Source organism: Acanthopagrus latus, chromosome 6 (assembly GCF_904848185.1).
Source record: "Acanthopagrus latus isolate v.2019 chromosome 6, fAcaLat1.1, whole genome shotgun sequence".
In the NCBI taxonomy this organism is placed as follows: Eukaryota; Metazoa; Chordata; class Actinopteri; order Spariformes; family Sparidae; genus Acanthopagrus; species Acanthopagrus latus.
Window position 1 is genome coordinate 7955191 of NC_051044.1, and position 26036 is coordinate 7981226.

A 26036-nucleotide genomic window follows, 5' to 3' on the forward strand; every position below is an offset into this window, starting at 1 on the left:
CACAAACACACACACGTTTTGCTTATGAATGCTGTTTTAAAGCGTGACTAACTACACTGTGTCCGTCGTCCTCTGCTGTTCCCGCAGGTTGTCAGGAGATAGCAGACGAGTTTCGCTCTCAGGAGATCGATGGACAGGCGCTGCTCCTGTTGAAAGAGGACCACCTCATGAGCACCATGAACATTAAACTGGGACCTGCACTCAAGATCTTTGCACGCATCAACATGCTCAAAGACTCTTAGCAGTAAAGGATGTTTGTGTGCTGTGCGTTGATCTCATTGTGCGCGCATGTATGTGTGTATGTGTGTGTGTCTGTGTGTTTGTAAGTGATTGACAGAAGAGTGAGAGAGAGTGAGAGAGAGTGTGAAACTTTGGCACAGGGAACATGATGTGTCATCGTAGCACTGACAGCAGGCTGACTGCACTATGACCTCACCTTCACCTCACAACTGGACTAAATCTAATGTTAGCTGGAGCTAATATTCACCTGCATCTGCTCAATAACCATGTGACCATGTGAACCAGGGATTGACCAGTATAGTTTTTCAGAGCGGAAACAGATAACCGATATACACTTGCAGTAAAAAAAAAAAATCTTACTGTCGAAATGTACAATTTTAGGTATTTTACTCAAGTGTTTCCATTTTGATTGACAGGCTATTACCTGTGACGTGTAACCAATCTGATAGAGAGTAGTGCATTTTTAATTCATTGACTTTATCAAAAGAAAAAAAATACACCTGTTGAAAGTGATGAATTATCTGACGGGCTGATTATCAGTTTATCCCCAATGTGAAGTTGGTCATTTGCAGGAATTATGGAATGTGTCTTTATTGCTAACTCAAAAGCTTCTGTTGTAATGTTGTATCTGCTGCACTGAAAAAAAAAGGCAAAAAGACAGATAAAAAACACAAAACATGGAGCTCCTCTGTGGCACATGCACAGTCCTATGACTAATGGGGGATTTAACCGGCATCCTCGCAACAGCTCAACTACTTGCAACTCGAGCACTTGAAGACATTCGTCTTTTATTAACGTACACTCAAAGGGCTTACGAATGTCTTTGCTAGTTGGAAGCAATGTGAGCTTCGATTAAATTAGGGGCCACAGTGACATCTGTGCCTTAATTACAAAAGTTGATTCTGAGTCGATACCTTTGATTTACACCTGGTGTGACATGCAAGTTGTATCTGGATGACTGATCTGATTTTTTGAGCGAGTTGACTGTAAATTGAAAAAAGGTAATGAGGGGAGCGAGAGGTAGGAGCTGTCGTACAACAAAAGGGGAAAAAGAGGAAGGAAAAAAAAACGCCTGGCCCGTTGAAAGATCGATCTATGTCAAAAAGCTACAAATCTCTTTTCTGCTGCATCTTGTACCTTTTTTGCATTTTAAGATCTGATCACAATGTGGGCAGAAGTGAGAGAACAAGAGTGGTTATTAATACCAGGTGTTGAGGAAAAGACCTTTTTATCAAATGTCATTATCTAGATAACACATCTACAGATAACACGTCTGCAGCTAACGTGATAGCAGCAGGTGTAGATCAGGTCTCAGATTTGTACCGAGAGAAAAAAAAATAGACGTTTAGGGTAAAAACGGAATCAAATGAAGCGACTTCCTGTTCAGTTGTGCCCAGGTTGAGTCATACTGCAGCACAGTCGTCACCGAATTGAGGCATCAAGACAAACACGAGTAAAGTCTGGATTTATTATTATTATATTATTATATTATTATAATTAGAGTTAATGTCTTTTGTATAGTTTTGTTAGCGTGTGAATGAAAGAGAAACGTGTGTGTGTGTGTGTGTGTGTGTGTGTCTGGGAACAGAAGATTGCATTCATTAATTTTCTCATTTTCATTCAGTAGATGCTCCTTTGCCTTTTTTTCTCACAATAAGACTCTCACAGCTCTGAATACAAAGCATGAATGCAGAGAAAACGCTTGTGACATTGATTTCCCTTTCATGAGGAACTCGCCAGCTTCTCTCCTCCTGTAGATTTAAACTGCTTGCAAATGATTTTTTTCTTCTTTTTTTTTTTTTTGCCTCTTTGTCAAAAATGATTTACTCTAATACGTCATTGATTTCTCGTCTCTGTTTCATAGGAGGACACTAAGTTATGGAGGGTACAAGTCGGGCGCGCTGCCCTGCTTTTGGCACTTATTTTCTTGCTGGTTTGCTTTAATGCTGTGAGACGCTCCACCTAAAGTGAGAGTGGCATCTGTGCAGCGAGTTTATACAGTTTGTACATAGCAGCTCCAGTGAGGAAGAAAAGACTTAAACTGAGGGTTTTTTTTTTAAGTTATCCTTGTTATTTTAAAGACAGAAATGTAATTATGTTATTTTGAAATATGCAAATGTATAAATATCATGGCCTGGGGGTTGTTTTTGTAATGTTTTTTTTATTATTTTTATTTCTAATGAAAATATGATCATATCTATTTGTGTTTTGTGGCTGTGATGGAAGGTCAACTTTTTTAGATGAGGCTTTGTCAAATGCTTGTATTTATCAAAACAGTTTGTTACGCAACATTTTGCAGTTATAAATAATTTGCAATACACTTCTGTCTTTGGCCATTTTGTGTGTGTGTGTCTGTGTGTGTTTGACTACCTGTGTGAGTACCTGTAATTGTTCTTTGATCGTATAATACTATGCAGCACATCGTCAGGCTTTGTTTCATCTGCATCTCTTTATTGTGCTCACCGGTTCCCCCTTGAAGTTGCAGTACAGTCTGTCTTTCTCAGACAGCCCAGACTCGGAGGAATTTTAAGTTCCTGGTTTGTAGGAAACTAACATTCGGTTCCATTTATTAGTATTTGTTGGGGGGGGGTGGACCTGGTTCGTTTCATCCACTCATGAATAGCGAAATGACAGTTTTTGGTTGTTTTGATTCAGGACCGTCGTCGAGGCTGTAGATTCTAATAAACATCAGTCAGATGAAGGAGCGATGAGTCAGACAGACCAGATCAGCAGAGACGACTGAACCGCTCCGTCCCTGCCGTGAGGAAACAGAAAGGGGGGATGAATTTTGATCATTTTGCTAAGAAAGTGGGTGACATCCTCTCTTATCCCTCTTCAAATCACACTCTGTCAGCAGTTGTTATAATTTAATTAATTTTATGTGCAAACTACTGTTGGCAGGTTAAAAAATGAGGGATGCCTTTTCCCCCTTTTTCTATCATTTGTAACTTATTTGGCTGTCATCAGAGTTGCTCTTTTGATTTGTTTTGTGTCGGTCAACAAATTAAGAAGCAACATCTGCACTCATAATAATAATAATAATAATAATAATCAAATAAGGTGAGATGATCTTTTAATAAATCCAATGCTGGAAAATTAACAATGAAAAATACAAAAACTGAGTATTTATATACATTTTACAATGGCAGCTGATCGACAGGGCTGGTCAGAGGAGCTCACAGTGATTAGGGGGGTATTTGGATTATTTATGTGTCACTTGATTGTTTATTCTGTGACATGTCTGAAGTTTTATTTTGTGCTGTATAGTCACCAAAAATAATGCAACACATGCATATATGCACCTATATAGCTAAATAATTTGGAGTTGTGTACTTCAAATTATGATGAAAAAAAAGTAAACATGGCATAAACAGGTGTGTTGTTTGAAAACACATCAGTTGTATGCATTGAGCAGGCTGGAGGATGTTCTGTTGTGTGTCATCACTCTGTATCTGGGTCTCTGGGCCTTCGCTTACAGGAAACGCGACATTTCCAGCTGCGTGTCTCAAACAATGGACCGTTTAAACAATCACAGCGGCCGCTTTTCATTTTGTTTCCACTGAATTACAACACAGGCACAAAGAAAAGTCAGGTACGGTGAGTGACAGCTGCTCTGCAGAGGCAGAGGCAGAGGGGGCGGGGCGCAGCGGCACCATACCGTAAGGACACGCCCACTGTTTTGATTTGAGAGGGGACCGTACCAAAAGAAGCAGTCCTTGTTTTCTGTTTCTAATCTATAAATCAATGAAAGTGAATCAGTACATGTGTTAAATCCACATTTTATGTTAGTATACAGCCGCACATACACGTTGAAATCACGTGTTGAAACGGTAACAACGTGTTATTATCAGACCAACCCCCCCGCACATCTGTTGGAGTGGTTCAGTCCAGATTTAAACTTGAACGTTCGTGTTTTGATGTTTGTGGGTTTTAAACGTCACATGAAGAGTTTGAACTAGTTTGAAGGTGTCAGCAGGTTTATTTTACATTTTACATCTGTGGAAGTTTCTCATCAAAACACCAACAACAGGTAAGTTAACTCACACGAAGCGTATTACTGTCTTTACATTAACGTTTATTGTCCAGTTCCGTTTGGTTTTGTATCGTAACTAATCTTATTAGCTTTAATTAAGTGGTACTCAATTACTGTAAATTAAGTTAAGTTCTGGGGTAACCTTTAACTAGTTACTTTGTCTGAACAATAACATTAAATACTGTCAAATGTCAACAGGTGAACTGATGTAATGTGTATTGAAGTGATCAACCAATATGTCTTTTCAGGGCTGGTATGATACTTATTATTAATCAGTCATTTATATAGCACCTTTCAAACAAATCAAAATGCTACTCATAGTACTTTACAAGTGAGAAAACATGGTTTAAACATAGCTTTAGAGACTAATGCACACCAATAAAATATAGTAAAATAGAATACAGGACTGTTACAACAACACAAAATAAATAAAATAATTATTAACATTAAAACATTGTGATCTATGAGTCAGTACATTTGCACTAAAAAATTTTGTGTCAAAATTGAGAATAACCAGTGATTGAATGTAACTAACTACAATTTTCTCAACTACTTTGTATGAGTACACTCACTGGTGGCAGTTTATCAGGTTACAGGTTTCTGCTTCTTCTGGAGCCACAAAAAGCTCTAAATTACTTTTTTCATATTTATACACAGTAGTACTGCCCAAGACCTGTGAACACACTTTAATATATAAAGTTTGTGGAGTTACCCTTTAAGAATGCGATCTTCTCATCTTCCTTCACTGCCTATTTAACTCATAAATCATATCTGAAGTGCCTTTATATTCATTTTCTGGCTGCAATTTACAACTATGTGCATTGTTGATTAGTTTTTACATTATTTTCTCAATTGTGTGCCACAAAAGTGTCCCACAGTTGAATTAGATGTAGCTAAAAATCTTGTTTTCTTTGACCCAATCCCAAAGAAATGATGTTCATTATCATAACATAACAAAGAAAAGCAGCAAATCTTCACATCTGGACGGCTTGAACGTTTGACGAACGATTAACCAATTACCAAATTGGCTGCAGATGAATGTTTCTGCTGATTGAGTAATTGCTTAATCTACTAATAACTGCAGCATTTAATATTTTCACATCACGCGCAGTGAGAAACAAAATGACCGATGTCACCGAGCTGTGTTGTTGATTATTTACCGACTCATTTAAATGTCCAGACTGTTGCTGAAATGCAGAATCAAAGAGACGAGGCCGCGGACGATTCCCCCGCAGACCTCCCCTGTCTGGAAAAACTTGACTCTCCTACGGGTACGAAGCTTTATTATGGCAGTTATTGTTTTCAGACACGTTCAGGGAGCATCAGTAATTGAATTATTACCACCATGGCAGTTTTAATTATCTGTGGGTGTGTGTGTCCTGTCTGTGGTGTCAGGGAGCCCACCCACCGCCTCATTATCCAGTCTGATGGAGCTGGAAAATTGTGTCTCCAACCTGAGCCTCGCACACGAGATAGTGGTGAACAGAGACTTCTGCTTCAAACCCCAGAGCCCTCCTACAGACAGGCAAGAAAAAAACACTCCACAGCAGCTCCAGTAACCTTGGTGGCTCCTATTTCCCAAAATTAATTGAGAGTTTAGTCTCCGTTGAGCTCTTTTATTTAACTTGTTTTTTTCCCTCGTGTAGCCTGGAGGGCAGAGTGACGGACATTGTTCACCGGGCGTTTTGGGACTGTCTTCAAGAGGAGCTGAGCAGCCGTCCGCCAAACTACGATCACGCTGTCGTTCTGCTCCAGGAAGTCAAGACAGTAAGTGTGTGTACGGCATCTAATCAGACACATTAGCAGCAGGAGGGCCGACTGAGGCCTCTGACCCTGTTCATCCTCACACGCTTTGAAGATCAGAACCAGAGTGTTAGACGGTCCAGACAAACGACACAGAGACAGAAACACCACGACAGACGAACCTCTGTGATGTCACGCTTCATCAACGTTATCTGCTTTTCACAGAGATGGTAATAATACAATCTAAAGGTGAAACAGCTGAATTCCTATGACTGATGAATCCACTCATGCTGATGAAAGAACACGATATATTGTCAGGATTGTTCATTATTAATAACAAGGTAACTTATTTGTCATTATACAAGACAGAGTTGTGTAACGACACATAGTCTAAGAACAGTAGTTTATATATACTGCGTACGAAAACATGCAGGAGCCTTTAAAAAGTCTTTTATCTATTGTAAGTTCTTGTATCCGCCTTATTTTGAGCACCCACGATATTTAACCAGAACCAACGTTTTCCCTGGGACACACAGGACACTTATCTTTGTTCTCAGAGCGATTGGTATGCCATTTCATTCATTCATGAAGATCTAGGTTAGCGACTTTATCCAGTGAATATTGTTTAGAGGTGTTAAAGGGTGTTATGTGCCAAACTATTTCTGGGCCCGTCACATCCTGGAGTCTCCAGTGGTTTCTTAGTAACCTCCTGATGACTCCCGCAGTGTCGGTCTTCTCACCTCACTTGAAAAGAATCTGAAGAAGTGTGTCTTACAAAATGTCAAACTTTCCTTTTGATCTACTGACTAGAAGTCGACTGACACAGGGTTTTCTACCAATATCTGTCCCTTTAATCCTTACTTGATTATCGTCCAACCATCACTTTTTTAGGTGAGTTATTGATTTTTTTCTCAACTAAAGGCGGCCTTGTATTTACATCTCCTGTTAGATGCTTCAGTCCCTGCTGCTGCCGGCTCACGTCAGACTGAGGTCTCAGATGGACGAGGTACTGGACATGGAGCTGATCCAGCAGGAAGTCAATCACGGAGCTCTGGATCTCCACAGACTGGCAGGATACGTCATCAACACCATGGCTTCTTTATGTGCACCGGTCCGCGACCCCGAGGTCAGAGCACTGAGGGAGCTCAAGGATCCCGTGGAGCTCCTGAGGTGAGGAGCAGCTTGACAAGACTTTTACAGACAGAGCTTTGACAAAACACCCACGAACATATAGATTTTGTTTTGAATTTAAATGGGTGGTACATTAAATTTGTGGTTCATAGGTTGTTTTTTTTTCTCTTTTCTTTTTTCCATCCTCTTCTTCTTCCTTTAGAGCACGTTTTCTGCGTTCAGACGTGCTTTATAAATAAAGTAAAAGCTGCTTCACCTGAACCTTTTTCCCCCTCCGTTCCCGCAGGGGGATCTTCCGAGTCTTGGGCCTGATGAAGACGGACATGGTCAACTTCACCATCCAGAGCCTGAGGCCTCACCTCCTGCAGCAGGCTGTGCAGTACGAGCGAGCCAAATTCCAGCAGATCCTGGACAAGCAGCCAGGTGAGACCGCCCCGGCCACACAGCGTGAGTGATGGACGGCGAAGGTGACTTTGTGACTGCGAAGTTTACGGTCACTGCATATTTCACTTTTCAATTAAACTGATTTTTTTGACCTCTGTCGCTCTAAAGCACCGTCCTGCCATTTTTCAGCTTCTCGCAGATTGGAGCCGGACAGCCAATCAGTGAACTCTGTTCTGTCTTAAGTGCAGCCGGCTAATCAGAGTCACTGGCAGAGCGACAGGATCCTCAGTGCTGACAGAGTCATAGTTATGCTCTAGATGTTGGACTGAAGTCTTTTTCTCCCTTTGTTACTTAAAGATGAAAATCCTCCAAAATTCATTTTGTTAGAAAATTATTTAATGAGGTTAATAGGTAGGTGGATCGTCCATTTTTCACTGAGTGTAGGTGTAATTTTCTCATCTTGGTACAGACACCATTAATTGATGATTTGAGAGTAAAGCAAATGTACTGCAACGTAATTAGACCTGGTTTTAGTTCCCATCCTCCCTGAACAGAGACTTACATCCACTGTCTGCATCACTGAAAACACCTTGTGAATCCGAATAATTCAGTGTCTCTGGATGTTAATCATGTGTCACTGTCTTCTACCTACATTATGCATTTCACTGTTCTTCCTCAGCTTCTCTGGACAACACGGCGGCTTGGCTTCAGGCAGCAGCGTCAGAAGAGGCGTCGGCCGTCAGAGCTCGGTCTGACTCTTCCGGTCCTGACAGCCCGGTTCATCTCAGCGCCACCGCCGTCCTCAACCGGGCCTACATGTGTCTGCTACACTGGGACCCGCGGGACCAGAAATATCCCGAGGTCAGCTGCAGCCTGCGAAAATTACATCACACTGCACTCCGGCTTTCATTCGAGTAATATTTTATTGATCAGGGAATCTTCAGCGTCCCAACACACTCCTCCTCACCCTGCAGCTTGTTAGAGAATGTGACAACACATAAGAGCTCACGTAGAGCTGTCGAGCAGCGGCTCTCAGCCTCTCTTTTGTCTGATGTAACCACGGTCCTGTCAGAGGAACTCAAGTAACCCGTCGTCAAAGTCACCCATCATCTTCCAAATGATTAATTAGTACTGATTTAAACGTATTTAACACTTTTAACTAGATTGTTAGCCCACAATTATGTTTATACATAATTGAATGTGTTGGGGGTTTGATCAAATTTGCATCTGTATTGCATTTGTAGTCGCTGAAGCTGAAGGTTTAAAACATTTATTCAGTGCTTTTAGCTTCTACTTTAGTCTTTATACATTTAACAACTATTAGCTTTAACACTTTATCCATAACTTCAAGCTAACAATTCCATGTTGTATCTTAATTTTAACTAATCTGTTTATTACTTTAAGCTATCTATTTTAGCTACTTCAACACTTTATCCTTTACTTTAAACTGATAATTTAATCTGTATATTTATTACTTCTAGGTAACTATTTTAGCTAACTATCATTTTTAACATCTATTTTAGGCATGTATACATTAAACTATTAAGATAGTCAAACACTTAATTTTAACTGCTTACAAAATCTTGTAACTAACAATTTCAACTATTTATGTTACTTTTAGCTAAACATGGTAACTGTTTAGTCATTAAAATTAAGAGTAAATGAAAAGTAGTTTTCAAGCACACAGAGAATTTCTGCGTGCCTGAAAACTACTTTTCATTCACTCTAAATTTTAATCATAACATAATTTCCTTTCCTTTTTTTCAATCAGTTAAGCTGCTCTACAATCTTTCCATGTGTCTTCTAGCAACAGCAGAAGTTCTCCCTCTGGTACTCAGACAGCTGTACACTGTTGTAGAATATCCAGTGCAGCTTTTTGTATCAAGTGTTTTTCCGTCGGACATCAGTGTCTCATATTTATGCTGAAGATCCCCTGTGAGTAACCTCCTGACAGCTGACCTTTCCCCGACCTCCGCACACAGACCGCGCTGATGGACCGAGCCCGCCTGGACGCTCTGGGCCAGCAGCTCCAGATGCTGATCCTGGAGGCATCTGTGCTGCTGCTGACCAACGCTCAGTGTGGGGGCGCCGTTTTCTCTTTGCGGGGGTTTGTAGGTAAACTCAGGCAGTCCGTCGCTGCCCTGCTGGAGGGCAGTCACACCAGGTAAGAGGAGGATTTGGTGATGCATGTACCGGCTGTCACGGGGAACAGGTATCGTATGAGAAGGAAACCAATGGAGGTGACAGCAGCCAACTAGCTTGTCAGAATGGATCCAGCTAACCTCATTCTTTCTGTTCAAGAGACGCCCCGTCATGATTAGTGGATAAATGTGGAACAGCAGCTTGTGATATGCGAGAGCTGCTCACACTCTGGTCCAAGCTGCAGTAATATGTAGCACAGGGCATTTCTTACACTTAAACATCTTTAATAAGATGCCATTTTATTTCATCCGAATCCCTTTTCAGACCTAGTTGTTATTAAAGACTCGTATTTATCGACTTCCACGATCCTGCAAGTTAATCCACATCTAATGAAACCTGCTGGTTATTCGTGTAATTCTGGTTTCTGGGTGCTGCAGGGAAGCTGACCTGAAGGGTGCGCTGCTGGGGCTTGGGGAGACGGTGCTGCAGCAGGTGACAGATGCGTTGAGCGGCCAGGGAGGAGGAGCAGAAGCGTTGCCTCGGGAGAGCCTGGATCTGCTGAAGGGACAAATATCTGAGCTGTGGAAGCACAACAACCCTGTCCGCACACTCATAGGTCAGGCTGAACACCAGAGTCCTAGATAAATGATTAATTGAAGTACAAATGGGGGAGAAATCCACATTAGATGCAGAGTTTATACTGCTGAGTATAGGAGGTTATGGTTCTGCTTCATTTAAGTTGTGCTTTATGCTGGTATCACCATAATCATAAAGAGGCTGCAGTTATTTTTAGTCTGTAAAAAGCCGATAGTTTGGGATCTAATATTTATTTTCAATACTACTGTCAGTATTTTGTCTGCAAAAAGTCACCACGACGACAACCAGACAGTTTATCTTCTCCAATCAATAGTCCAAAAACCAGAATTCAATCAGCTCGCCATCATGTATGAAAAATAAAGATGCAGTGAACAACATTATTAACACTTTTAATTGATTATTAAAACAGTCATAGAATAATATTTAGTAAATTAATTAACTGTTTCAGCTCTCAAGCACAATTAGGGAAAAAACAACTTATTGCTTGTTGGTTTTAACAGATGAGAATTAAAATTCCGGACTTTTCTAAGTTATTAAAATCCCTTCAAACGTATTAAAAATACATCTTGATTGAGATATTGATAGTATATTTTAATCTATAAAGAGCTGACATGTTTGGAATGCACCATTTTCAGTCAACAAGAGAAACATGCATAATAATGTCATTCAGTTTGGGTTATCTCTGGCCACATTCATGGTTTTAAAAATTGGATGTGAGCTGCTGTGGAGAGCTGACTTCCTTCTGTCTCTCTCTCTCTTTCTCTCTCTTCCGCCCCCTCATCATTCTCTCCATCAAACGTAGGAGAAAGGGTACAGGTCTTCCTCCAGGCCATGCTGCAGGGCGGCCCAGGTAAAAGGAGTCCAGAGCCGCCCGCTCCCCTCAGGCTGGTGAGTGCTGAGCTGGCCGAGCTGGGAACCGCCTTTGGGCGAATCGTCCACTTCAACCGAACCGTCTTTGGTCCCTTCTATGCTCCAATTCTCAGGAAACTGCTGTTCCCACCTGGAGACGCCGAGACCGCGGAGGACTCACGCTAGCCTGCTGGCGACCCAGACAACCGCCGTCGAACTTAAAAGATACATCACCTGCCATTTGGTGTTGAATGGGTGTAAATACGGGGAATGACACTTTCTAAGGGAAAGACATTTACAGTCTGCAGGGGAAAGAATCATATATTTTTATAAGTACAAATCAAAAAGTCTCTATCAAAGCCTGGAGCAGGTGCTGGATCATTATTCCTGTATTTCATCTTCATCACACATTTGACTGCACAAAACATTATGAAAAAAAATAAGATTGTGTGAAACAAAATGAGCAGAAGTTTTCACCCGGACAAGAGTTACAAATAGTTTGTGAAGTTTTAATGAGAAAACTAAGTGTGAGTCACAACAGGAGATTTATGGTGACTCAGAGCTGTTTTTTGAAAAGATTAGTTGTCTGGAAAACAAATGTGCTGCCATTCAACTCAGATGACTTAATGTCGTGATTTCCACCCTCAGGAAAAAGTAAAGTACCAAAGATTATGCTCAGAGTTTGTAAATAATGTTTTAGTTTTTAAAGTGTAGCTGGTTTCTCTTCTTCTCTTTATGTTGACAGATATTTTATATATTAACTCACCAAAGACAGTGTGCACTTTTTTCATCTTTTGCTGATAAACCAAAAACTATCAATGTTTCCCCTTCAATTGTTGGTATTAGTGGGGGGTGGTGTATGAAACAGGTGCTTAATTATAATTTTAGAGGCCAAATTATCATGACATTGCACGAACAAACACATCCAGGCAAGAGAAACGAATCTGCGTTGCAGAAATTTGAAATATTTCCATCGTTTTTTTTTTTTCCATCTGAATCTCTGACTGCTAGTTTTGGGTAAATTAAAATTGTCGTCTTCTTTAGTCTGTGGTCTGACAGGTAAATTAGGTGTCCAACCTAATTTCTGTATATCTTATCTGTACAGTAGCTGGTAAAGGAACTGTGCTCGCACTGCAGCACCATGCAAGATTTAATGTACTGTTCCTTCACTTCCAGGAAGCCATTGGTTTGCATTCATTTCCAGTATGAGAACAACGCATCAGACTCATGCTTGTGTTGTATAATCCCTCACTAAATGCGTTCACTACTAAGTCTCATGCCTCAGCAGCCATTTTGGCAACGTCGACAGTGATTTTATGTTAATAAGATCAGGCTCCAATTAAATCGATCGAACGAAAACCATAACTTCACTTTTTACGACGTTTAAAAAAAAAAAAACATGTATAGAATCATCAGTCACGTAGGGTAAAATAAACTCTTGAAAAACGTGCAGCTTGAAACGTCTCAACGTTGTTAGCTCATCCCAGCAGAGCGCTTGAACAAATGCAGCCGTAATATCTAATGTTTGAACAACCTCACCTTTCTCGTTAAGCCTGAGTATTAGTTTAATATCCTCCTACTGCATGCCTACTTAGAAGTCCGTCCGTAGCGGCACTAAATCACTTAAAAATGCTGTGAATCTCAACTGTGAACTTATATCAGTGCGACCACATCAGCTTTTGGAAGGAAGGGGTGGGATATGTGCCAGAGAAGAGGGTTGAGTCATCTCAGTTTTACTCCAACACATCTTTGTTTTTTTTTTCTGCACAGCAGTGGCTCATCGCGCAGCCTCTCGAGAGTCCCCAGAAGGTAGATGCAAATACTAGCAGCCCAGCAGAGTTGCAGCAGAATAGATGCCATTTTAAAATGTCAGACCAGAAAATAATCAAGTTGTTTATTATTATCACATCTGAATCAAATCAAACTTTCCTAGACTATCCGTGTCACACTATCTCTGGCGTTACGGATTTCAATTTGCTTAAAGTGGTCTGCCTCCTATTTTTTTAAACATCTCTGGCATTACATAACCGAAGTGTGGGAAAGCACTTAAACCACAGATTGATAAGAACAGTCTGCGCTGCATCACTTCAGGGTAAAGGGTAACTTTCACAGACGAGAAAGTCACCAATTATGCAATATAGCCGAGTCAAGGTTACCCTCCTCAAGTATGAGTCCACAAGCATTTTTTTTTACATAACCCTGGGAGTAAATACACCAATGGATGCCTGGAATGTGCCAAAACATTTGAACAAATCCAAACTGTGTGGTATAGTTTGAATAATGCTTCAAATAACGGCTTAAAACGTGCTAAATCCCTGATAGAGGTTCTTTAACCATTAATATTGGCCGATTCTGCTGCGGCCCTGAAAATAACAGATGATAAAAACCTGCTTGAGTCACAGAGCTAAGCGAGATAAATTCTTGGCAATCTTTTGGAAACCCATACGATCTTTTACACTTCCTTCCTGCTGTTTTGAAGCTACTTCCAGAATCATAAAAGATCCTCAAACCGTATGAATAAAACATCCCATCTGCTGCAACATTACAAAGATGTTTAACCCATTTCCCAAACTGCGACTTGATTCGCTGACTGAGGTCGCCAGAAATGTCAAACCCTCTTGCACATTTAGTTTTAGTGTTATAAACAAAACAAATACATAAAATCTTTTCTTCGTGTTGCACAGATCAAGCAATGATCCGTGGCATTTTCTTGTTTGGTTTAGAAGAGGCATGACTTGGGAAATTGGGTTTAAAATCCTTTTTCATCATGCATCAGAAACAGAGGTTTCTTTTAGGATTCTGGAAATACTATCAACGCAGCAACAGTGTTTTCACCAGGCATAAAAAATCCGAGGCTCAGCGCTGTGACTGTAGTATAACACATGTTCGGCACAAACTGCAGCTAATCGTTTGTTGAGATTAGAAGTTGCACCACCCACTAATCTCTCTCTAGCAGGGGAAACACTGATAGTATAATTGTACAGTAATTACCATGTTGTGATATTTGTCTCTTTAAACTTTGAGCAGCTGGTGTGGTGCTCCTTTCTGTGTTTTAATACTCAACCATAAACACAAAATCAATTCTGACAACAGACTTGAGAGGGATTCTTTTGTCATTGTATTATTTAATTTCATTAATATAATATTGCTTTGAAATTTGAAACAGTATCACATTTTTTTTTCTTTGACAAACCATACTCTGTCCACAAACATGGGCAAAGCATTGTATGCTGGTACAGTTTCTTTCTTTTTTTTTTATTTTTTTTTTCTTCCTCTACATTTTGTTACATTTCTGTTAACCCTTCATAATTCCCAGTTACTATCTCCCAATAGACCTGAATCAATAGAAATGCTCATTAATGGTCTATATCATTAATGGTCTACAGTGCTCTAAACATTACAGTACCTACATGACAAGATCAGAAAGTCACATGGAGGCCAGGAGATAGACTTGACCTTACTGACTGACCTCTCTCAAGACAGGAGTGATACACAGGTCCTGTTTAACCAGTGATGTGGGACAACAGGTTACCTTTTTCATCTGTGTGTGTTTGTGTGTGTGTTGGGATTCATATCGTGGAGAAGGGGGTGGGGGGGGGCAGTGGAGGAGCAGGGTGGGGTATACAGAGTGAGATCTAAAATGTCAGAGTAGCGCTGGTTTGGCCCTGCACGTTGCATAAGGCTTACCTCTCGGGGGTTTTTTTTTTTCCTCTCTCTACCTCTTTTTCCACTGCTCTGCCCACTAACTCAACACACGCAAACACACTCGCATCGGCTGCTCCCCTTCAACTCACAGCTTGGTGTCCGGAAACTTGAATGCTGGGGTGAGCTACACAAGGAAAACATCAATGTTAAAACAGACCGGTACATGCACAGCCATATCATGCCACCAAAACTTGCTTTTAAATAGCTGCTGCTCATTAAAGTGTAATGCTTTTTTTTTTTTATTTTTTTTTTTTTACATTATGCATTCATACTAGAGCAGGTTGTCTTGGTGACACACAAAATGGGAGAACATACGTGACAAAATGTTGGAGTAATGACGACAATGGAGAAAACGGTGGAGGGGATGGAGATGAATCGCTGTGCTGAATGGCGTGTAACAAACAGAGGGGAACATAAAAAGCGAATGGCAGATGAGTGAGAGGAGACGAGACACTGCTACAGTACATACAGAAAGACTGCTCAGGCCAAGTGCATCAAAGGGTACAAAACACAAAAAGACACTGCCAACATGCATCATCAGTGGAAGCTAACAGTTAACAGTCAGAACAGAGTGGCAATGACACAGCCACGGTACCACACACAGACCAGCTACATCTTTTAACAGTCAGTCCGCAGCCACACTGTCTTCTGGAGAGGAGCTCAATATCTCACTTCTCTTTGCAGCACACAGAAACAAGGACGGTGGACAGTGATGTAACGGTAACAGTCCAAACTCCCATGAGGACAGACAAGAAACAAGGCATACAGCACGCACAGCAGGTAGTGCACACAGGGGAGAACCCACAGATACGTGTCGACTCCACGACAAGCTTTTTTTTTTTTTTTTCTTGAGTCACAGTGCAAGGAGGGAAATGATTCTTTTCTCTCTCTCTAAATAAGAAAAAAATAAAAAAATAAAATGAGGAAAAACTGTGTCATGTTCTCAGCATAACAAATCCATTCGCATTAACACGACACCAGAGCAACACTTAGATTTTGGCTCTTTTAATGTAGCGGAATTAAATCTTTTCACTGCCGTTTATCTCCACGTAGCGTACTCTGCATGTACTGTACCTAATTCTAAATTAAATTGGCGTGAAACAGCACGGATACCTACCCATGTAATCATGATAATAAGATGCTATGTTGGGAGATGTGCGCCGAATTGTGCATCAGGTCAAATGAAATCGTGCTGAGAATGTTTCTCATTCTGACTACCAACGTTGTGAAATGTGGAACCAATGTGAGTACACTAAATATGCTTTTTGGTGGTATTATCTTTGTTTTTGTTTTTTGTTTTTTTTGCCTCTGGTTGTATCAATATCCTTAATCATTCTCTACCAAAATATTTCAGTCTGTCTCCGTCTATCAAAAGGTATCACAAATGCACTAATTGTCCTATTTGCACCGTAAGAAAAGAAAACAAGGTTATTAAAAGGGATAGTGCCATGTTGTAACACAGTGTTCTTTTTTCTTTCTTTTTCTTTTTTTTTTTTTTTTTTTAATTGACAAGAAGAAGATGCTGTGATTTTTCAGTCTCTCATTTGCTACCATGAATGCTGAGAGACTGCGGGAACAGGGCAGTACAAAGCCAGAGCGAACACTCTCACTGTACCAATCGTAAGAACGTCATCACCCAGCCAGTCACAGTCGGTTTAACACACCAGGAAATCAGAAGTGCTGTTGTCTCTCTCTCTCTTTTTTTGTTTCCTTAAAGTCTTTTAGAAGCAGGGGGGGAGGCGTGCAGTTATTGGGGGGTGGTGGTGGTGGTGGTGGTAGTATTCAGGAAGTTCTGGGGAAAGGTTGGGGATTTAGTTGATTATAGATAACCAAAATAAAGTAAGGCTGTCGTCCTCGGTAAAGTGTAGGAAAGTTGTCCTCCTGTGTGTGCGAGGTTCCAGTTCTTGGTCCGTTTTGAGTTCAGACATCAGTGACAGATTCATGACCGATCCATCGTGTTGTTATGAGTATTTTACAAATGCGTAGAAATAAACAAAAAAACAACAACAAAAAATAAATCAGGTTGTTTGCTGCATGTTGCTGTTTTGTTTAATTGTCCGTCTTGCATCCCATGCTAGCAAAGCAGCCTCCTCATAGTGCCTCACAGTGGTAGATGCCTGGTAAGACAGGACAAGCTAAAGATGGAGAAAGAAAAAAATAATAATAACTGTCTTGAGGCAAAACAACCAAACAATCAAATAATACAGTAAATTAAGAATAAAAAGTAATGTCGAAATTAACTAAAAAAAAATAAATCATACTTTTATTTTACAGGCTTGGAATCTAGATATTTAATCTGTGCAATATCAAAAGGGTCTGATAAAGGAAACGTTTTGGGGTAAATACTTATTCGCTTTCTTGTAAAGAGTTAGACAATACTGATACCACTCAGACGTCTGTACATTCAATATGATGCTACCGCCATTAGCAAGCTAACTTAGCTTAGAACTCACAAAGGAAATGTTTAATATTTTTTAAAAAATCCACCATCCAGCATTTCTAAAGCTTACTTATGTTCGTTGATTCAGTTTGTTATCATATTTCTGAATGCATGAATGAACTAACTAGCATGCGGTATCGATTTTTCTGAATCTGGACTAAAAAAACAGTGTGAATACTAGAAACAAACTGAGGCGTTCTTTCTACAACTAGAGGTCTCTCAATCAAAACAAAACAAAAAATAAGTACTGTGGGAGATTTCCTCTTCATTTTTAAACAATCCCCATTGCTGATGAAAATCTATCTGACATGACGGGCAGAAATGATCACCGAGGAGTTAATGCTTAAACCTAATTCACCTTCTGTTTAGTCATGTCTTACTTCTTTTCCTCACACTGTCTCACTGAAGTCATAGAGAGAGTCAACTACGTGAATAAACTGTTACCTTGAAAAAAACCCCAGCTTTCTTTGGGTTTGAACACTGCTGGAAATACCAACTTATATAACCTAAGCCTAGTGTTTTTAATGCAGAACAGCTACATATTGTATCTTAAAGTGCCAGACTATTTTCTGATTGGGGTCAGTTGCTCAGCAGCGTGGACTCCAGGAAGAAACACAAGGCCAGTGTGGAAGTCGTGATGCAAGAGCTTTATTCGTTTTGCCTCTGAATAACCTTTTTGTAACGGCTGGCAACAGGAAAACTAATAAAGTAGAAACTGTGGGAGCTCTTAGGGAGTTGTCACACAGGACCAGGAAACAGTCCATAACCCTGCATGGAACAATTTGTTGTTTTTACACCTGTGTACATTCGAAACAGAGAAGATTAATTGAAGGGTTACATTTTTGGGGGTTTCTTTACTCTATGAAAGTAAACTTAATATCTTTGGGTTGTGGACAAAAGCCATATGAGGATGTCATGCTGGGCTTTGGGAAACATTGACTGTACAGTTCTTACCCTCTGCTGACATTTTACAGACCAAACAACTAATCAGTTAATCGAGATGATAATCAACAAAATGGTTATATGTGAGGCTTTGAGGGGCTGGCAGGCAGATTTTGTTAACTTTTTGTCATGGCCAGGTTGGATGATTCCCTGTTTCTAGTCTTTATGTTAGACTAGCTGTAGCTTCATGTTATGAGTAGATGTGAGCGTGGTATCAGTGCTGTCATCCAACTCTCTACAAGAAAGTTATAAGTGCATTTCCCCAAAGTTTAGCTTTTCCTTTAAAGTTTTATACACTGGTCCCTTTGGTATTTCACACAACTCTGCAGTTTACATTACGAACTTAAACTTTCTGGAAATTGAACCGTTAACATCAAACCAATGAGGAGTCTAAATAAAGAATGAACATGCTTGTTTTGCCTGTGGAGAATCAATATTTTAAAAATGAAGGAATAATAAAGATGCAACCTCTGGGAGCTATCGGGGATTTGGAGGCAGATGCAAGTTGTCAGGAGGAGGAGGATGAGGAGGAAGAGGCAGATTGGTTGAGAGAGCAGGGCCACTGTAAAATGACATCAGTCCAGGATCATCCGTTCCAGGGCTCCGCCATTGACTGCAGCAGCAACAGGCGAGGGAGGCTGCCAGACAGGGGTGTTGGGGAGGCACGGGAGAGCCGCAGGAGTGTTTGTCATGGTGGGTAAAGAGGTTGGTGTGGGTCGCTGGGCAGGGCAAAGGAGGGTGCAGGAGTAGGCAGCCCTGAGGGATGCTATACCATCACAGTGAGAAGGCACGGGGCTCGCATGTATATATATATATGTGTGTGTGTGTGTGTGTGTGTGTGTGTGTGTGAGAGTGTGTGTATGAGAGAGATAAATAAAGAACCGGATGCAGGAGGGAGAGGGAAAGTACGAGGGGGTGCAGAGGGGCGGCTGTGGGGATCCGGCCTCAGAATATGGTGGTCTCGTACTTGGTGCTGACTGGGCGCCTGTTGGAATCCCGCTGGTCCAAGAGCCAGGTGGTGCTGCCCAGGGACTGCATGTCTGCGTCCATCTCCAGGGGGTCGATCTGCCGAGGGGGAGGGAGGGAGGAGGGACGAGAGGAGGTGTGAGACGGGCGGCAGTGGAGGCCATTGCGCCACACTGACAAGTCCTCAGCTCACACACGTGCATGTGGATTAGAGGTACAGTCCAGTGATCATGGTTATAATCACAGACACTCAGGGCTCAATCCACAACATGGATGATGTCTGACAGAAAATACACTCTGGAAGACGCAGCAGTAAACCAAAGCTACGACCCTCTGGGAGTTAAAAAAAAAAGCATACTGATTAGTAGTTCGAGCTTTACACCAGTGGCTCATACAAACATGAGTGCTAATGTCATTATAAAAGCAGTCAAAACACACATAATATGCCGGGTGATACTGATTTACTCTGAGCTAGCTATGCCTTTGAAATGGCAACAAAAAAATAGAATCTCTAGATAGGCATCTTTAAAATTCCCTGTGTATGGATGACATCTTCAGATACAAAGAATGAGAAGGGGAGCTGAAAACCATCCAACAGAGACAACTTCAACCATCGTGTTTACAAACCCTCACTGGCACAATTAAGCCAATAGTCCTCACAGAAGCTGATATAGAGAAGTTAAATCACATCAAGAAACCCTCTCTTCTCTGAATGTGTTTAACCACAACTTGAACTAACTGCATCAAACATCTAAAATGTGGGATGACGATGAGAGATGGAAAAAGCAAAGGGATGAGGAGAACGCTCATGATTGAAATATTAAGAACCACACAACAACGAGACAAAGTGCACTGCGGCACCCCGACGACAACAAAAACAAAGAGGGGAGGGTTTGGTGTGTAAGCAGATGTGTGGTGACTACAGGTTGAATAGAGGAAAGGAAAGAGAAGGACCTGGACTCCAGGGCTAACAGAGTGCAACGGGAGGAAGGAAGGACGGTGGGTAGTACACGTGTGACAGTGACAGCAGCGGCATTCGAGCAGAGGGGCACCCTGGGAAGCAGGAGGACCAAGAAGACAAGAACAAAGACATGTTAAAAAAAACGAGAGAATAGAGGGACAGAGCAATGAAGAAATCCAGCAGGAGCAGTTCATCACCTGTGTAGAGCTCAAGAAGGCAAATTATTCCAGAAAATGATTCTACTTCTTGTGTTCTTGTAATTGACGTCTGGTAAACTAACAAGGCATGGCACGTCGTTGTTGGATTTCTACACACGTTGACGTGGTGTGCATGGGGATGAGGATTCGGAGGGGTGGTGTCTATTTTTAGCCGTTCAAAGACGAAAAACAGAAGCGCAAACTGTAAAGAATTTATGAAACAGTGCGTATTCTTCTCTAACGTTAAGAAGCAAACATTTCATGCTTGGCCAAGTAGATTACTACCTACTGTAGTAACACAGCACTACTTCCAATCCAAGGAGCACATTATAAGCATTTATGGGTTTGCATGTTATACTTAAAAAGCCCTTTTCACAACTAGCACATCCACACCTAGCTGCTCATGGATGCTGCAGTTGTGTAGGGTAACTTTAGCAGCTTTGTCCTTGTCTTTATTGGACTTTGGAGCTCCAACTACCCCAGGCAGAATTTAACGAGCATTACACTTTTCCAACATTTTGTTTAGTCCCATGGATGATATGGGAGCCATCATTTCTATAGAAGTTGCTCAGTGGTATACCAAGCCAAAGAAGCTGCCTCAAACTGCACATGCTCTATCCATGCACACCAGAGACTTTCCATGGCCGAGTTACAGCCCTCTGTTAATTCTAATAGGGATTAAACAATTAAATCGCGTGGCTCTTCTAGGCTTTCCAAATGTTACTGGACCAAAGTGGCTCAAATTCTGAAACAAGTCATGTCGCAGCCAAAAAAATGTATCCACAGTCAACAGCTGGTTCTTACACAATGTGCGGCATAAACTGAAACTAACTAGCTCTACTCTGCAATACAAGAGCTATGCTTTACTTCTGTTTCATCTACATGCATCATTAAAGCAACATTATGTAACTTTTTGTTTACCTTAACCCTTCAAAATCATGTTGATGTGAATGGTGTGTCTATCACTTGTGTCTACACTGTGTATGAGGGTAGGATCACAGCGTTACATACATGTTTACTTCAAGACAAAAACATCGTTGTGATGTAATGAGTTGTGTTTGTAGTTAGCACCTATATTACATCTAGCAATCTATTACAGACCTTGGATTTGTATTTACGACAGTGTCGTTGCACTCAGAAACAAAATGCCAATTTCAACATGATGTTGCTTTAACTGGTGAGAAGGACGCTAAAGTTTTGTGTCTGACATGCAGCAGTCTTTTAGCACAATTTCATGTATGTAGCCATAACGTTCATATTCAATAACAACTCTGCCTTAAAACGACATGAAAAAGTCTGCCAGAGCCAGCGTTTTCAACAACCTCACAGAGGCTTAGTTGGGAGCTACATCTCATGAAACCTGCTAGCGGCGCTGCGGCAGTTGTCTCTTCAGCTGGAAAAATTGATTGTTAACAGCTAAAAATCAGACGCATGCTTTTGTCTACTTCTGTCTGAAAGTAAGGAGTCACTGTTTCAGATATCACAAAGAATTCCCAGTGTTAAGTCTGTCGCTGTTACCATTGAAACCACATATGTGTGAGAACAGCAAGCTTGACAGGTGTATCAACAGTGACTCAAGATGGCAGGGGACTATCCATCCATGAGGAAGATTTTTAAAAACTATATACCTGTCACAGTTTCTCTTTCAACCAAATAGATATGGTAGAATTCACACTGACATAAAAAGCATTAAAACAAATTGCAGCAGATAGGAGTCCCCCCCCTTCTCATTTAAAACTTAAACAACCAGCCAGACTCATTATGCAGCTCTGTGATTACTCCATATATTATCCTTACAGGCAGGTAGTAAAACAAAGTGATTTGTGTCTCTGCATAAGCATGTGGTCTAGAAGTGTGCGTGCTCCAGGCTGTGCAGCTCTGTCAGGTGACAGTGATCACTGAGTGCTCATTATAAGCAGCCTGAGAGTCCAATGCATCAGTGCATGGCACAGGGTATACGCCGACGTTTAGGCAACACACTCAATCAACAGTGAGGAATCAGAGGATGGGTCCAACCGGCGGGGCTGTGCTCCTCAGAAATGTCCCAAAGGAAATCAAACACTCCACTGTGAGCAACAAATAAAACTGTTCATTCATCATGTTTCGCATATGCACAAAAAGAAAATCTCCAGTGATTTGAGTGACTCAGAGTCGGGGGTGGGCAAGATGAAATTGGCGGCATAGTCATGACTCATCACTTTCTATCACACACAGCAAATCTTCCTATGTAGGTGGGCCATCGGGGATTCAGTGGCGGGTAAAAAGTCGGTCACGAGGTCTGTCTTTTCTTTTATGAATTACGATTGCATAACAGCGCATTTCTACTCTCCCTCTGTCCTTTTAACAAGCGGAGCAAATTAACACTCAAGACACACTCCCACACGCACACGTTCAGCAAGCTTTCCGAGGGGTAACAGGGTGGTACTCACTGCTGATCTCCGCATGCTGCTCCACGACTGAGATACAGGGCGGCTGGTTTTGGTCTCTATGACCTCTGAGGGCAGAGATGTGGGTGGGACATATTGTCTCGCCCTGGTCTGGATGGCCATCTGATAGGCTACCTCGAATGCCTGTCCCAGTGTTAGGATGATCTCGTAGGTCTGCGTCTGTTTGAAGGAGAAAGTTTGAGAGTGTGTTAAAATCAGAAATAAATACAATAAATCTAAACTGAATTCACATGAATCTTTAATGATTTAGAGGACCATTGCTTGTGTGCTACTATTTCACTATTTCATGTAGTTTTAATGCTTTCACAAACATGAAAGTTGGTATTAGTTCTTTTAAATGGTCAAAATAAGTAGCATGGACTATCAAAGTCTACTTCTGAATAACTGGCTGACCCTTTTTCAACATTAGTTTAGAATTGTTATCACTGTATTGGGTTTGCAAAAGCCTGTTTTCAACCATTTGTTGTGCATCACACAAAAATATTAAATAGCCTACAAAAGCGCTGCTCTTCACATTGTTAGAATAATTAATTTTTATAATCATCTGTTGGTTCTTGTTGGAATATCATGCCCCTTTTCACAGACAACCAAAAGCAATTTTAACACCACATTCTGCAAATGGAGCAGTCCTGTTAAATACAAATAACTGGGGCTCAAAATTGGGTTTTAACATTGTGAAAACTTTCATCATTACTTCAGTTTCCCTGCAGTTAACCAACGCTCCACAGTGGTCTATCTGCCAAAGATGAAGGATTGCCTTTGACCTTTGCAGAAGCCAAGACACAAATTACAACATAATCTGTGTCTGTACATGGAAATGCCATGCATAGCAGGAGCGGAACTTCAATCAAGCTCTTCTATGAGCCAATCAAGCAAATAACGTTCACAGGATGCTGCGTGCCGTTTTAACTGTGGGGTACCTGACATCCCACTAAAGGACACTTCGTTTTCTCTCAGTTACTCAATGATGAATTTACAGAAAGTTCAAGAATCATCAGATTTCCACTAAATCAAGCGAAAGACTGAACACAAGACTAGTTTGTTTTTTTTCTTACTTGAACAGGAAAGAGTTGTACTCTACTCACCACTTCCACAGTGCTGAAGACATGACAGAAGTGGTGGCCACTCTTCAGATCCTTGGTAATATAAGCAAAAGTGCAGAGGTCATCTGGGTCCTGAGCAGCACATGAGATGTTCCTGATCTCATGTTCTGCAACTATAGTCTAATGGACAGAGGAAGGATGTGAGTACTAACTGGAAATCAACCACTAATGGAGGCTGAGAGAGCCAACTGCAATGTTTTCGTTGGAGCAGATCGATATACACTGAGACACCACAACATACTTTCCCATTACCTTCGTGGCTGCATCGATGAACTTGACCCCTCTATAGGTAATGGACAGTATGACGACTGGACCCTTTCTTGAATCCTTTGATTTCTGCAATGGTTGCAATGAAAAGAGTTCACAAACACTGTGGCGATTAAAAAAAAAAATCATTCTGCGAGAATGTTTTCACACTTGGAAAAGTAATTGTCAGTTGTATCTATCTTCTGCGACCTTGTTATTTCATGTTTGACATTTTGCAAATTCATTTCAGAGCAAAGAAAAAAAAAAATCATTCAAAGCTTTTCAGTAATACTTGCCCTAATTTTAGCACAGGCATCTTGTGTGGATTCAATCCCTCGTAGATCCCTGATTATCATTGATCCTAGGTACTAGAAAAAAGAATCAGAACACGCTGGGGTGGATTCATTTAGAAGACAATTTCCACATTGGTGCTTCAAGCTCACCAGTCAACTACATAGCACAGGATGAAGACAGTAAATACAGTAAATTAAATCAAATATCCATGTAGGCGGAAACATAGAGCTGCAACTAAGGATTATACTCATTGTCGATTAATGTGTCGATCAGTTTCTTGATTAATTTAGTAGTTGTTTGGTCTTTAAATGGTGAAAAATGTCTGTGTTTTAAGTCCTAGATGGCATCCTGAAATATCTGGCTTTGTCCACTATACAAAGATATTCCATTTAGTGTTTTCTTAGAGGAGTAAAGAAACCAGAAAATATTCATATTTAAGAAGATGGGATCAGAGAATTTTGACCATTTCCTAAAAAAATTCTTCAATTCTCAAATTAGTTGGTGATTATTTCAAAAGATTACAACTATTTGGTTAATAGTTGGTGCTCGAGAGTAGGCAGTAAGTATCAACAACAATGTTTGTCTGCTTCTATTCTGAAGACAGTGAATGTGACTTACAGTCGCCTCGTACCCGCAGGAGTCCAGGATGAGTTTCTCAGGCTGGTGATGCCAGGCAGACACCGTGGCGTAGGTAGCAGAGTGGCTCGGCGGCCGGAGGTTTAAACGAGAGTCTTTATGTCGTTCGCTATGTCTGTCCTGAACAGTGAACATAACACAAAAGAGGGAAACATTTGAGACATGACACACATTAAATACTTCTACAAATGCATTGAAAATCCTCTGAGTTTCTAGTGTCTGGAAGCTTAGCTTCAAATATACATAGATTAGTCAGTATAGAATATAAAGATTGGAAAGACATGGAATTTTGTGCATTGTACTAGAACTGAAAAGCAGATTCCACTGGTTAAACCTGTAGCTACATTGTGTGTCTCAGCCGAGGTGGTGAAGCAAAAGACTTCTGACTGCTGTACATTAGTGTGAAGGCAACAGAGGTCTGCTTGGTCAGCACCTTAATATAAGCTCTTTTTGATCTGCCGGTATGCTCATAAATATTCATGCACTGTGTCGGGCCTTTAGGTGAATGTGGGCTGCGCTCAGCTTTTTCATAAATCTCTTGTCAAAGTAAAATATACTGATGACAGAATCCACTAAACCTTCAGGAAAATGATAAGTATTGATTTTAGATATCGGGAATCCTCCAGTAGTGCAGTCATGCTGCATTTCTCTTATGTGTGGACGCTTCTCTGCGTTTTCGCTTTGGCCTCAGTGAGTCACAAACCAAGCATGCCATCTTGACTGCTTGTGTCGTAGTCTGACCTTTAGCAAATGGTAAAATTTGATCACTGGGTTATTCTTAGTTCATCTTCTTAAAGAGGAACCCAACAAATACAGGCGGGCTAATAGGAACTGAATTCGTGTCAAGGAATGAAGATGCTGTTTTGGATCTTTAGTGATTCATATATTTTCCCAAATTCAGAGCTACTAGAAAAAGATGTCTCACTGAATGAGTTAAAATACACTGAATGGCGCTTACAGTAAGAACAGAGAGCTTCTGC

General features: G+C 40.9%; 3 protein-coding genes across 6 annotated transcripts in view; 2 read left to right on the forward strand and 1 right to left on the reverse strand.

Annotated features, from left to right (window-relative positions):
• Nucleotides 1-2560, forward strand: part of phc2b (polyhomeotic homolog 2b (Drosophila)) — a 39839-nt gene extending 37279 nt beyond the window's left edge. The window contains exon 15 of the mRNA XM_037101870.1: nucleotides 88-2560. Coding sequence (XP_036957765.1) covers nucleotides 88-242 — 155 coding nt within the window. The 3' untranslated portion in view covers nucleotides 243-2560. The remainder of the gene's footprint in view (nucleotides 1-87) is intronic.
• A 1561-nt stretch (nucleotides 2561-4121) lies between these two features.
• Nucleotides 4122-14211, forward strand: LOC119021531 (T-complex protein 11-like protein 1). Its single transcript, XM_037101874.1, has 10 exons — nucleotides 4122-4270; nucleotides 5454-5544; nucleotides 5669-5798; nucleotides 5920-6040; nucleotides 6966-7186; nucleotides 7434-7570; nucleotides 8211-8392; nucleotides 9514-9695; nucleotides 10111-10289; nucleotides 11073-14211. The coding sequence occupies exons 2-10, from the start codon at nucleotides 5466-5468 to the stop codon at nucleotides 11303-11305; spliced, it is 1464 nt and encodes a 487-aa protein (XP_036957769.1). The 5' UTR covers nucleotides 4122-4270; nucleotides 5454-5465; the 3' UTR covers nucleotides 11306-14211.
• The window catches only part of anks1ab (ankyrin repeat and sterile alpha motif domain containing 1Ab), a 44027-nt gene continuing 32051 nt past the window's right edge, over nucleotides 14061-26036 (reverse strand). Inside the window, exons 8-14 of one of the 4 annotated variants that reach the window (XM_037101871.1) lie at nucleotides 25039-25176; nucleotides 24423-24494; nucleotides 24133-24216; nucleotides 23863-24000; nucleotides 22760-22936; nucleotides 20127-20225; nucleotides 14061-14948 (exon numbers count right to left, since the gene is read on the reverse strand). In XM_037101871.1, the coding sequence (XP_036957766.1) occupies nucleotides 14910-14948; nucleotides 20127-20225; nucleotides 22760-22936; nucleotides 23863-24000; nucleotides 24133-24216; nucleotides 24423-24494; nucleotides 25039-25176 (747 nt within the window). In that variant the 3' untranslated portion in view covers nucleotides 14061-14909. Of the gene's footprint in view, nucleotides 19272-20126; nucleotides 20226-22759; nucleotides 22937-23862; nucleotides 24001-24132; nucleotides 24217-24422; nucleotides 24495-25038; nucleotides 25177-26036 lie in introns of all 4 variants that reach the window. The other 3 variants (XR_005075630.1, XM_037101873.1, XM_037101872.1) reach the window with 3 other exon arrangements.

Excerpts from the sequence above, each read along its gene's own strand:
- LOC119021531 (XM_037101874.1), top strand. The coding sequence starts at position 5,466 with ATGCAGAATCAAAGAGACGAGGCCGCGGACGATTCCCCCGCAGACCTC. Across the intron at positions 7,187-7,433 it reads GATCCCGTGGAGCTCCTGAG|GGGGATCTTCCGAGTCTTGG; the intron begins GTGAGGAGCAGC and ends CCGTTCCCGCAG. Across the intron at positions 10,290-11,072 it reads CCCTGTCCGCACACTCATAG|GAGAAAGGGTACAGGTCTTC; the intron begins GTCAGGCTGAAC and ends CATCAAACGTAG.